General features: G+C 30.5%; 1 protein-coding gene across 7 annotated transcripts in view; it reads left to right on the top strand.

Moving 5' to 3' along the window:
* The window catches only part of Brinp3 (BMP/retinoic acid inducible neural specific 3), a 392,440-nt gene that overhangs the window by 15,048 nt on the left and 364,980 nt on the right, over positions 1–12,412 (top strand). For all 7 annotated transcript variants that reach the window (XM_004862778.3, XM_087194464.1, XM_087194463.1 and 4 more), the window contains one exon: positions 7,742–8,027. In XM_004862778.3, coding sequence (XP_004862835.1) covers positions 7,792–8,027 — 236 coding nt within the window. In that variant the 5' untranslated portion in view covers positions 7,742–7,791. The remainder of the gene's footprint in view (positions 1–7,741; positions 8,028–12,412) is intronic.

The raw sequence follows: 12,412 nt of genomic DNA, 5'->3' as shown, positions 1-12,412 counted from the left end.
ATATTCTTGTCATTATCAGGTATATATGAGAACATAATAAAACTGACCTTAATTAAAATTTTATGGTTGTATTTCAGCAAAATATTACAAGTCATCTCATTTTACTGAAATTTTTATTATATATCCCCAAATGAGAACCGAATCTATCATATGTATATTGGGCAGGGTTTTTTCTTAATATGTTAGTAGCACTGTAAAGCAATTTATCATTAAATTCAATAATCAAAACATGTTGGATAATTTCTGTGAAGGACAGTTTAAATGAGATTCACCATGATTTTAATTTTAAACAGTAAAAAACATATAGTATGAAAAAATTATTTTTCTAATTTTTTAGTTCATGGCAGATGTTTTAAAATAAATTTAATTATATTTAGTGTATTTATTACTTCCTCTGAAAACATTAAGTTATACAAAGCAGATACCTCCTGAAAATCCATATGTAATTTCTCAGATCACTTACTTATAATAACCCTATTAAACTCTTCTCTTAATTTTTATTTCCATTTTATTTCTATTTATTGTATTTAATATTTAATTTTTATACTAAAGGGGAAACAAAATCTTAATAAATAATCTTTCAGTCTGCAGTCAGTTCCTACTAGGTAGTAGTATGGTATAACACAAAGACTATGGTATTCATTTGAATTCAACACTGTCACCATTGATCCTTGCTCTGCTACATAATCATATCTCTTAAACATCATTTTTTTCTAAATGAAAACTGGAGATAATAATATACACCACATTGTGCATGAAAAAGTGAAATATTAGTAAAACTTCTGGCATATCAATGGGACTCAATAAATGTTAATTTGGTTTTGAAGACAATGAGTAGTGTGTCATTTTAAAATTCTTTTCCCCCCATATGGTATTGGAAGGAGGGTGACTCCAGTCAAAGTTATCTTTGTTGTATGACCTTCCAAGGAGGCTGAGACAATGTGTTCAACTGCTGTATTATTATTATTTAAATTTCCAAGTAACATACGCTGTTTCTCAGTGAGATTTGTATTTGTTTTCTAAGTCAAATCTGTTTGACTTTCATCCCGACTATTACCTTTAGAAACTATACAACACAAATTGAAAAGCTCTTATTGCTCTATAATCATGTGCACTATCATAATAATCTGTTATTATGCCAAAAATTAATAATCAATGCTCATGAATTTATATTTTTGTCTTTAACATTTGTTAATTAATATTAAAAATGTTTTGCTTTGATACTATATGGATATGTCATTTTTACTTACAATATAGCCATAGAAATTTATCTTAAAACTCCATTTTCTCAATTTCTCAGTTATCAAAGCTAGTGTCATCCTGAGCCATAGATCAGATATAAACTCCTTAATTTTTTCCTTTCTATGAAAAAGGAGTTTCTTAATCTTGCCATCTATATCACTTTACTTATACTTCAATTTACTACTTGGTTAATCATTTCTCATTCATACAACTAATACTTATTAAGCAACTTTATGTCAGGTACTTTGCTAAGTCTGGTTTTCATAAAGAAAAGACCAGTTATTTTATGTTGAAATTAATGTAACTGTGGGAAGAGAGGTAGACATATGAATAAACCAAGCATATAAATACATTTGCAGTGTAAATGTGTTATAATAGCGGAAGTCATGGGAACATAAAATACCACCAACCAACCTTGAAGGGTCATCGAAAGCTTTGTGGATGAAGTAATCTAGTCTCAGGATTCAAGGAAAGTCAAGTTTAAGCAGGTGAAGAGGTCGGAGTAGAGATGGTAATTCAGGGAGACGAGACTGCAAAGAAAAGATGCTGAGGGAGAAAGAAAGAAAAGTGAGTTGTGGAATAAAATTATATCTGAAGCATTTTCATATTTGATTGGTAATAGTGAAGATATACACACATGCACAAGATGTGGGTAAAGAATTAAACAAGAAAAGACACTTTTATAAATTACTTGAAAGAGTTTGGATATTATCCTGAAGACAAAGCCTGTAAAAGTGGAAATAAAGGATTTATCTCTTCAGATTTAATGACATTAAGATAATTCTGACTATATTAAAAATAAAAGTTTAGAGAGTTCCACTTGGGAGTTAGGAAGACCAGTTATGAAACTGATGAATCAATCTAGTTCAGAGACTACTGGGCAGTGTAGGCAGCAGGTCATGGATCTGTCAAGTAGAATGGAAGTGAAGAGAAGATGATGAATATTATTGATACAATAAACAATGTATCAATTTTATTGGATTGTGCAGTCCAAGTGGATTGGGTTGATAAGGTATGTGCAGTAAGTGAGAAAGTTGGAGAATATAGTGTTTAAAGGTAGGACTATGTGGAAGTATTTAGTAAGAAAACTAGCAAGAAGAAAAAAGAGTTCACATTGTTGAATATTCTTTAGTTGACGAAGGAATAGTTTTCTGATGAGGATGGCCACAGGTAGGTGTGCTGCCTTAAATAGTCCCTTCCTCATTGAATTCTAAGTTCTTTCAAATAGAAGCATTCTTTTTCCACCTGTGGTCCACCTCCACCTCAAAAATTCCTGGCAGTAATTTTCACACTTCAGGTGATCAATATGATTTACTGTCTTATTCTGATTTTTTCATCATGAATTCTACCAAATTAGAATTGAAACAATAAATAACTTTTGGGAAAAACTATTGAAAATTTATAATTAAAAACATTTTATCTCATTTAAAAGCATTTACTTATATAATCTATTTAATACATACTTATTTCCAAGCCAGTATTTATTTAAATAAATAATAATAAAATGTATGTAGGTGCCATACATTTTAACACATTGTGGGATTATATACTTATATTTTATTTTATAATAATAAAATGATTTTAAAATTTATAATTTAATACAGTCATATATAGTCTATTAAATTATGTATAAAAATTAGACTAAGTAGATGTACTCATTTTGGGTATTGGAGAGTTTGTTTTAAAGGTTCATGATTTTGGTCCAGGGATTTAGCTCAGTGGCACTGTGCCTGCCTCACAAGTGCAAGGTCCTGAGTTCAATTCCTGGTACCAAAAAAAAAAAGGTTCATTATTTTAAATCTGCTGACTTCAATATTGGTGAGAATTAGTGTAAAAGAACTATTTTAAAGAGCTTGCTTAAGAAAATCCTTGAAGAAAGATCCTTTCTTAATCCTTGCTTAAGAAAAAAAACTTGAAGAATGTGTGTGTGACCCTGTTATAATTAAATCAATTTTGTTCATACCTTTGATACTTAAAAATGGGCGAGGGGCAGGGGAAGAAAAAGAATAAATGATCAGATATAAACAACTAGTAATATAGTGGAAAGATACATGTTTAATGTATTGGTCTTTTAACTTTTCCATGAGTTTTACACTGAAATAAAAAAATTAAGTTTGATAGAATTATTTTATGAAACTTATTTGCATATTCAAGTTCTTGAGTGGATTTTATTCCTTCAGAAAATATTGTAGCATTAAAAAATTAGTCTGAATAAAGGTATAAAAATATACAGTTTGCAATTTAAGGGTTTAAAAACTTGTAATAGCTTTAAACATCCTACTGGGTAGTGTATAAGAAAACATTATGGTATATGAAATGAGCTAACTATCTAAAAGATAACAAGACTAAATCAGTGATTCCAAACATTTGTTTATATCTTTGTAGTTTCAGTTATACTGGAAATCACTTGCAGCATTTCAAGAAATATTTTATAAATGTCAAAAGTTCATGAATTTCAGGCATATATGTTATATCAGCATTTTAGGTAAAACTAATGCATTACCATCTTGGAATAAGATTATAGAGATCTAGTGGGGAAGAATAATTACCATAATCTAGAATATATATTATATACACATTATTGTATGTATTTATTATATGTATTAACATGTAATTTCTTTTTTATATGTTTTCTTTCTTCACAGATTTTTAAGGTCATTAGGTTTTCTCAAATAAACCTATATCAAGAGGCAATTTTCAGACTAAATTTTATTTTGTGCGAAGGAATTTGCTGGAAGAATAGGCTATTTCCTAAATATCTGTTTTTAGTGAGATATTTTAATACTGCTTCTTTCATGAAAAGAAAAACATCAACCATATATTCCACTTTTTTGGTTTTCTTAAAAATTTTCTTGGTTTTTTTTCTTCAATGCCTTTCACATAACATTTTTATATATTCTAGAAAATATTATAAATTGACAGTGTCATTTCCTTTGTTGGTAACTTGGGTACCTTTTCAGTAATACTGAATTCAAGATCATTTTTAATGTTTGTCATTCTGTAGGGAAAAAAATTGTTGAATTCACTGATTGGTTTCATAATTTTTATTTTCATTTATTAGGCCTTATGATTTTTTATTCTTACAGGACATCTGTGTTTAGCTGTTTACCTCAGGTGTGACCTCCAGATATTTAATATTTTGTTGAAGTTAAATGAACTCTACTCACTTGTCATTGGCAACTACCTTAGAAAACCACTTCTCAAACAAGGACTAATGGGGTTATTAACTCAATCCATATAATAAAAAAAATCCAACAATAAAAACTAGTACTTTCACAGGGATGATTCTAACAGACACTTACTTGCTTTTTTGGCAAACCAGAAACTTAAGCCTGTTTGTTAGTGAGTACTGAGTTAAATGACCACGTGATCTAAGGATGTTGAAGCCTACATCATTGACTTACAAATTCTGTCTCTGTTTTGTACCTTTTCAAGGAGAGTTCTCTGACTGCTTGAGTAGAATAGTAGAACTTTTGTGGGATATCTTAGTTTTGTTATTATAAATATCTTTTAAAAGACCCAAAAAACATCCTTTTAAAAATTTAACTTAATTTAGCTTAAATGTGATCAGGATTGATAGTCTCATGTAGTAATGAACTTTTCTTTTAGAAAAGTCATTTCTGAATCAAAATATCAACATATACCCAAAAGAAGAAAGAGATACATAATAATTAAAAAAATTAATGATAATATTCTTATATATTATATATTATATTTTAGGTAGCTACTGCTCATGTCTTAAGTAAATCTTTTCATCTCCCCACAGGTTAAGATGGCTCATATATTAGATAATGAACATGCTACTTTGTTCCTAGTAACTTTTTACTGTACATGCATGGATCATATAGCATCATGCTATATATCCTAAATATATACTACAAAACATATTTTAAAATGAAAAAATATGAAGTCCATGAAGCGACCTTAACACAATTGAAAAAGAAGACAATAAAAATGTGGTTCCAATTAATTACATATCAGTAATATCCTAAATTGCCTATTCCAAAAGCATATGCTGCAGTACAAAGAGTTGGTCTTCATTTTACAGTATATAATTATATGATTTCATACCAATATGAAATATAATTTGAAATACTCACTGTATATCCTTACTACATGCTAGGCTCTAATGTAGGTGCTTTATAAATTTTAACACATTCAGCCTTTCTAACAGACTGATGATGTGAACCTCTATCAGAGTTGAGGGATTTGAGAAACAAAAAAATAAACTTGGTGGAAGTCAAACGTTCAGTTGGGAGGAGACGAAATTTTCATACAGACAGTCCAGTTCTGCAGCCCAGTCTCCAAACCATAATGTGGACTATCTCATTGTTTCATGAACTTGCTGTATTGGTTGTTGACAGATCTGAAGAAAATCTGATTTTGTTTTCAAAGAAAAAGTTAGGATAGAATCATTCTTGTTTAACTATTATCAGTAACATTCTTATTCACAATGATATTTGCTAATAAGATAGCTTTACTTAGATGGTGCAACTGAGTTCAACTGAATTAAAAATTATTTTAAGATTTGATGTGGACTAAAGTAGTATATTTAGTAATTTATTTCACATGTACTTGTCAAATGAAAATGATTCTTATTTAAATTAACAAAAGATAACTTTTTGTAGCAATGATTAAATTTTGCTAGTTTTAATATATTTGATTGGCAGAGTAAATGTGTACATATTTTTAAAAGATGAGCAATGTTTATTGGTCATAACATACTATTGCACATAGGCATAAGTATTGATTTATGAATGTAAATAAATTAAATAATTTGAATATAAATAATATAGTTAACATAAAAGAAAAACTATGTGTTAAAAATGTTTTGTGCTTCAGCACCATTGAGTGCCACAAGTTGACTCCTTTGACAATTTTCCATTTCTAAACACATTGAAAGTGGTGCAGAATCTCTCCTTATCCCAAAATCTATTTCATACATCCTTAGGTCTTCTTATGATAAATCTTTTAAAGATGTCTTTATGTATAAAACTTTCCAGAGCGCATCCATTAATTGTCAGAGTTGAATAATTCATAACATTGGGTCAACTCATATATTATGTGAATATCACCCTTTTAATTCTGTAGTGCATAAAATGATGAATCTCACGATCTAGGGCACTCATATCATATCACTCTTTTGAAATATTTTTTGTCACAGAATTACTGCAGCATATTTCTCACATCAAAATAGTTAAGAATTAAGTTAGAAATTATAAGTCTGTAGCTGGAAAAGAAGATAAAATCTCTCAGTATCTTCATCTAAACACTAGAAAAATAAGGTAGCTGCTACTTTATATTGCCAATTTTTATTCTATTGTAAAAGATTTTGCTGACTGAACCCTTACAAATTAAAACAGCCTCATTAAGCAGAACCTATAATACTATATAGTTCATGTTTTATAAATATTATGACTTTAAATGATTGATGAGGATTGAAAGTAAAATTGAATTCAAATACCTCTGCAATCTTTTGTGTAGCACATACAAATTGTAATAGCAGCTTTGCATAAAGTTGTTTATACCATACCACACTGGTATTACAACTCATCTTACTTTGTTTTTGGATGTTTACGATACAATGTACATGGTTTCATAGTTTATGAACATCTGCATTTTCTTACTTTGTATATATATGAATTTTGTAGATATGACTCTTTATTTCATAAATAAGACACAATATATCCCTATCTGTCCAAAGCCTTAGAAATAGTTTCACTATGAATCTGTCTAAATAATCAGTGAAGCAGCTTGTCTCTGAGACAATAAAAATAAAAATATCCGGGGCCAAATTCTCCCCCTGCTTCATCTACACCCCAATCCAAATCCACACATCTGTGTGTCTATTTGTCTCTATCTGGGCAGAGAGACACACACATATATAAACACACATGTACTTGCATATTAATGTGTACTTCAACTTATATATTCATTCCAAGGTTAGATTATGAAAATAACTACATGAATAATTTTAATTCATTTACATAAAATAATTATAAATTAAATAAATATAGCTATTATTAAAACAACAAAATCAATTAAATACAAACATTATTTCAAAGGTGTCCATTTTTTATAAAACATTTAAGCAGAAAAATGAAAAGTAGCTGAAACTTCTGATTGTTGCTCAATAAGCATAATAATCTTCTGGGTGATATTGTTATGAGAAGGCCTATAGTGACTTAGTGACATGTTTTCCATTATTATATATATATATTTTTTGGTACTGGGAATCGAACTCAGGACCTTGAGCTTGCGAGGCAGACATGGTGCCACTGAGCCAAATCCCCAGCCCTAATATCTTTTAAAAGGGCTCAAAATATTCAGAAATATAGCTCGGAAAATTATAAATCATTTTGCTTTGCTTCTTACTCGCTTTTGCTACCATCTAATTAAAAACAACTGTATCAGATTTAAAATGTTAGCCACGCCAGCACCCTAACTGATAGTGAAGAACCTTCCAGGGGCTAACTAATTGCCTGTGTGTTTTGTCTAGGTGTTGAGGGAAAGCTAAGAGAATGAAGGCTGTAAATCCCCAGTGGAAGCATGGTATGGCGGAGCAGAGCTGGTGCTGAACTGTTCTCTCCGATGGCTCTATGGGAGTGGATAGCACTGAGTCTTCATTGCTGGGTTTTAGCGGTTGCTGCTGTCTCCGATCAGCATGCCACAAGCCCCTTCGACTGGCTCCTCTCTGATAAGGGACCCTTCCATCGCTCACAGGAATACACAGATTTTGTGGACAGAAGCCGGCAGGGATTTAGCACAAGATACAAGATATACAGGTATGAAGCAAAGGGAAAGCAATTACAGAGATCTCATTCTTCGAGGTTATGAAGAATTAGTTTTTGTAAGGGAAAGTTTCAGGAGGGTTATTACTGGCAATGAACCACAATAATTTTTTTTTTTGCTATTTAAAAATATTTCTTATAGATGTGACATATTATGAGGGAAAAATAGATAATAGTGACCATTTGTGTATCAGTCTCAAATTTTAGAATGCTACATTGCCTTAAAATAAATTCTAATGTACTTTGAGGCTGTGTTTCTCATTTAAAATAGTTGAAATTTTAAATGATGTTTCTTTAATTGCTTTTCCTTTAACAATGCTACATTACCCACTTTCAGCCTAAATGGAAATAACATCTTCTACTAGCATTGAAAAGTCGAGTCACCTCATCCTTTTCTTTTACCTGAAAGGTAATTGTACAGTTAGAACCTAGAGGAAGCAGTAATGGAATGAATGAAAAGAAATAGTAGACAAATAGGACATGATAGCAAGAACAAAGCAAAAAAAGGGAACTACAATCTACAACTTTTAACTTTTGTTACTCCTATATATTTGAAATCTAAATAAGTTATACAAAAGGAGTCATACATTAAATCTAACAAAGGGTACCTGCTCTCTGAAAGCCACGTGAATCCATTAAATAGAGGATTTTACAAGTGGTAACCTGAAGGAATTAGATTGTATTGATCTGTGGCTTATAAGCTATTTTATGTACAAGTATCACGTTGCGTGTTTCTTAGTGGTAAAAGTTTACAACTCCCAGTGACTGCCTTAACATTTAGCTAGAAGCAAATCTTATTTTTCATTTCTTGGTATTTGTTACTTATGTAGATAGTGGTACACAAATTTTTTTTATGTTATATGTGCACCAGAGGGCACTGTGCTTCACATCTGTAGTCGTCTTTTATACAGCACTGAGAGAAATTAATAAATCTTATCAGCAATCCACAATTATAGAAGAGACTGAGTGTATTGAACAAGTTCATGAAGCATCACACCACCTGTTTTGCTAATAATAAATTTCTTAGCCATGAAACCAAATTAGTGTTACATGTCTAAAAAAAACTTAATCTAATTTTTTAATGAAATGAAAAATACTGCACATTCTTTAGTTTCAGCAGAAACAATCAAGGTATTATGATTCCTTATTCATTTACTTTTATATGTGCTTGTTGGTTTAGTCAGTTTTTCATTACAGATTGTGTGAAACTACTGGATATTTAGGGTTGTATGAATGTCTCATCCTTCAGCATTGTGCAAGAGAATTTTTAGCTGTCAACAAACTGATGTCAAGGCATGTTTCCATGATGTAGTGATGTCTCCATCTGGGGGCTGAGGTATTGTCTCATGTGTGATTGTTGTGGTTTGGCTTATCAGTCAGCTGGGAGCTGAAAACAAGGCTTGACATGTTTCTAGAGTTTCTGGGCTGGATAAAAGAGACATTATTTTGATCACAGTACTAAAAGCTAGTGAATGAAAAAAACAAAAGCGTTTTGCATATTGCTTACTAGCTAATAAAACCTGATTAGTCATAAAGGGCTTCTATTTGGAAGATGTTTATTAACACTATGCTCCTCACCTTACCTCCGTCTTTACCTTGGTGGCTTGAATAAACTTGTATGAATGTTACATATATTTGTGATAATGTATTAAGGTGCTCCTTCCTAACCCTGATCTGGGTTATAACTCCTTAGGAAGCCAATTAAAGCTTTTGAATGATGCCATGCTCATTGATAATTGCTATAAAATGAATGATACAATCTGTTCATTAGAATTTCTTTGGTCTTGGAAATGTGAAGTATTTCATTTGTCCATCTAATTGTTTTCTTATATTTCAGAGAATATTATCTACCTATTTATACAGCATAGTTGATGAAAATTTTTCCTCTGGAAATTAATCTTATTTTTGAGAGGTTTAGGAATTTCAAATTCAGAGATTAGATTACCTTTTATATTTTGTTCAAACCATATTTTATTCATCTGAAAAATAATTATTGGACTTTATGTTTTAAAAATGGTTGCCATAAAACACAAATATGGGATTAGTGAACACTTAAAACATAATGAAAAACTAATATTTTTCCATATTTAAATACTTGATTTAATACTTCAAAAGACCATATAATTTCCTAAATGATCATCCAAATTTTATTAGTGCTTATTATTGCTATCACAGACTCCTTTGTTTGGCATATTACATTGACATAGCTTCTGAAAGCCATTAGCAATGAATGAAAACATCAAATTGCTTTCAGTTGTTTTTCTTCATTTCATCTCCTTTTACAAAAATATTTTTTCTCCTTATCACAAATATAGAAAAGCAAGATTGCAACAAAGATCACTAGGATCATAGGCAGGGAAAAATTATGTGGTTTTTACCTCTTCAAGAAAGATGTATTTTAGTCAAAGGCTTACATTTAAATATTTATATATATATATATATATATATATATATGTGTGTGTGTGTGTGTGTATATATATACATATATATGTATATATGTATATATATATATAAAGTATTTTCAAGTTGTGCTTCTGAAACTGTATTATGATAAGAGATAATTCATTGCTAGATTGCTGAATTGGAGGATTTAGAGTGTGAACACTAATACTTTTCTTGTTATTTGGTCAAGTGTGTTTTTGAGCTTACTTACAGATTGATAACTGAACCTAGATACAGGATATACCTAGATATAAGATAAGATGAATGTAGGTGTCCCCACATCCAGAAATTTAGCTATACTTGGAGAAATTTTATTTACTCTGAAGCATAAGATAGGTATACACTTGATTCTTGAATACAAATAAGTTGGAAAATTGTGGTTGCAGTTGCATTGTAGAAATATTTTCAGGCAGCAAGCCCACAAGTACATGTACACAAGTACATTTTTTTCTGCAAGTTGTAAAAAATCCTCATCCTTTTATAAATTACTGGTTTTCTAGATCAATGAATCATTTACTGATATGAATTCTAAAGTCATAGACTAATAGGCTTGTGCGGTAGCTCAGTGGTAGAGCACTTGCCTAGCATGCATTAAGTCATATCCTGCCAAGTTTATTCCCATAAAAGAAACATTTCACATAGGTAAAGATTCAGATATTTTAACAAAAAATAAAAGTCCATTTTATTCTTTCTTAAATTTTACCCTTCTTTCATCAGTCACATGTACAAATAAATCATAGGATATGATAAATTTCTTACAAACTTTCTAAATATTTATAGATCTGTCATAATACTACTAAAATCTTAGCTTGCTTAAAGAGTAATTTTTCAAGCATTGCTCTGAGTTTTAGTGAGAATAGGAGACTATTAACATAGTGTTGTGCTTCATTGATTTTTGTAGTTAAGCTCTCTGGGAAAATGTATTTAAAAAATGGCCTGAAAAGGACAAGTGAAGCTAGAAGCCTGAAAAAAATGGAGAAATATATGGCCACTTCATATACAACAGAATTGTAACAAAGCAGTTTATGTGTGGGAAAGTGTGAAATTTTGAATAAACAGTTATTCAATATGCATAATCGTATGAAAAAAGCAGAAATTGGATCTCTTCTATGTACTATGTACATATCTATTTTTATAGACTATAAAAGCCAACAACTTTTTGTTTCTAGAAGAAAACACCTTTATAATATGTAGAAGCCTAAGGATTTTGTAAAGCACAGAAAAGTTAATCATTAAAAATTAATCAAATCAAGCTGGGTTTGGTGGCACACTCCTATAATTCCAGCACTCAAGAGGCTGAGGCAGAAGGATTGCAGTGAGTTTAAGGCCAGCTTGTCAAGACCCTATCTTTAAAAAAAAATCAAATCAGGGCCCGGGGGATTTAGCTCCATGGGTCCACTGCCTGCCTCACAAGCATACAGTCCCTAATTTGATCCCTGGTACAAAAAAAAAAAAAAAATCAAATCAGATATAGTAACATTGGGAATAATGGAGGTAGACATTTGAATATGGAAAGGGGATCTGCAGATAAGGGGAGACAAGAGGACTAGTGAAGGAAGGGAACATAAAACTGATTAAGATGCAGTATGGACAGGTACCAATTCCCCAAGATTAATGTAATTATTCTGTATCACAAGCATGCACTAATAAAAAATAAACCAATACAATCACATGAATATAGCTACCAGTAACAACCAGTGTGATTGAATATCTAAAACAGAATTTCAGGTGAAGTAAATAACATTCATATGTATACAATTATATATGGTATGATTTTATTTACTTGAGGTTTGCAAAAGAGGCAGAACTATATTATATTGTTTAGATAAACATACTAAAGTTGCTTATTAAAACTTAAAAGTGAGGAAATTACTATGACCAAAATGAAGATTATGATTATTTGTTGAGAAGCAAATAGTATGAGATATTAGGAGAGA

Source organism: Heterocephalus glaber, unplaced genomic scaffold, assembly GCF_053883595.1.
Source record: "Heterocephalus glaber isolate CG9 unplaced genomic scaffold, H.glaber_assembly_v1.0 deba00001600, whole genome shotgun sequence".
Classification (NCBI taxonomy): Eukaryota; Metazoa; Chordata; class Mammalia; order Rodentia; family Bathyergidae; genus Heterocephalus; species Heterocephalus glaber.
The sequence above is the reverse complement of the archived record's forward strand: the minus strand, read 5'-3'. Positions and strand labels throughout refer to the sequence as shown.